At 48.6% G+C, this 930-nt stretch overlaps 1 protein-coding gene across 1 annotated transcript in view; it reads right to left on the reverse strand.

The window, feature by feature from the left end:
- Positions 1-211: 211 nt before the first annotated feature.
- The window catches only part of LOC107574587 (stonustoxin subunit beta-like), a 13,371-nt gene continuing 12,652 nt past the window's right edge, over positions 212-930 (reverse strand). The window contains exon 6 of the mRNA XM_016261033.1: positions 212-317. Within this exon, the coding sequence (XP_016116519.1) occupies positions 212-317 (106 nt within the window). The remainder of the gene's footprint in view (positions 318-930) is intronic.

A 930-nucleotide genomic window follows, 5' to 3' on the forward strand; every position in this document is an offset into this window, starting at 1 on the left:
TACACAATACTTCATACAATATCAAAACTCATACCTGAACATATTTCACTCGTTGGTCTTTCACTCTGTCAGAGTTTAGTTCGAAAGGGACACGGTATGCCTGTTTCATCCGAAACCGGTGCTTTAGGAGGATACGATCAATTGTGGAGAGGCTGATGGCATTTATCCCTCGAAAATGATGATTATCCTCAATCACTCTCCTTTGAATCTCTCACAGGCGGATTACATTATTGGCAATGACCATGTTTACAAGCTCCCACTCCTTCTCCTCCGACAAAAGCCTTAGCCTGCCTCCACCAGGTGGTCGTCTCTGTGTCCTACAAAAATAGAAGCACTCATTACTGTAACTGTCACACATCCTTTTAACAGGAAAAACTGAAACTATATCTGTATGCGAGGCAATTTGATGCATTTCTTTATTACAGTAGCATAGTGCGACAGTGTATGCACTCTAAAGTTACTGTACAGAGCAGTCTAACTGTAAGTACACCTACCTGTTTTCCTCCCTGAAGGTTCTGATGATGGAGGCGACGGTGAAGCGACACAAATTTGGCTGTACTCGTTGCCCAGCCTCCCTCATAGTCATACCATGTACAAGGACATGGTCAACTAAAGTGGCTTGAATTTCATCTGAGACTGCTTGTCTCCTTGCCCTTCTTCTCCCTCCTCCTCCTCCTCCTCATTCACCACATCCTCCTCATCTCCCTCCTCCTTCACCATGTCCTCTTCCTCCTCCTTCACCACATCCTCCTCCTCCTCCTCCTCCTCCTCCTCCTCCTCCTCCTCCTCCTCCTCCTCCTCCTCCTCCTCCTCCTCCTCCTCCTCCTCCTCCTCCTCCTCCTCCTCCTCCTCCTCCTCCTCCTCCTCCTCCTCCTCCTCCTCCTCCTCCTCCTCCTCCTCCTCCTCCTCTTCCTCTTCAACCTATTCCTT

Source organism: Sinocyclocheilus grahami, unplaced genomic scaffold (assembly GCF_001515645.1).
Source record: "Sinocyclocheilus grahami isolate Dianchi unplaced genomic scaffold, SAMN03320097.WGS_v1.1 scaffold2279.1, whole genome shotgun sequence".
Taxonomy (NCBI): domain Eukaryota; kingdom Metazoa; phylum Chordata; class Actinopteri; order Cypriniformes; family Cyprinidae; genus Sinocyclocheilus; species Sinocyclocheilus grahami.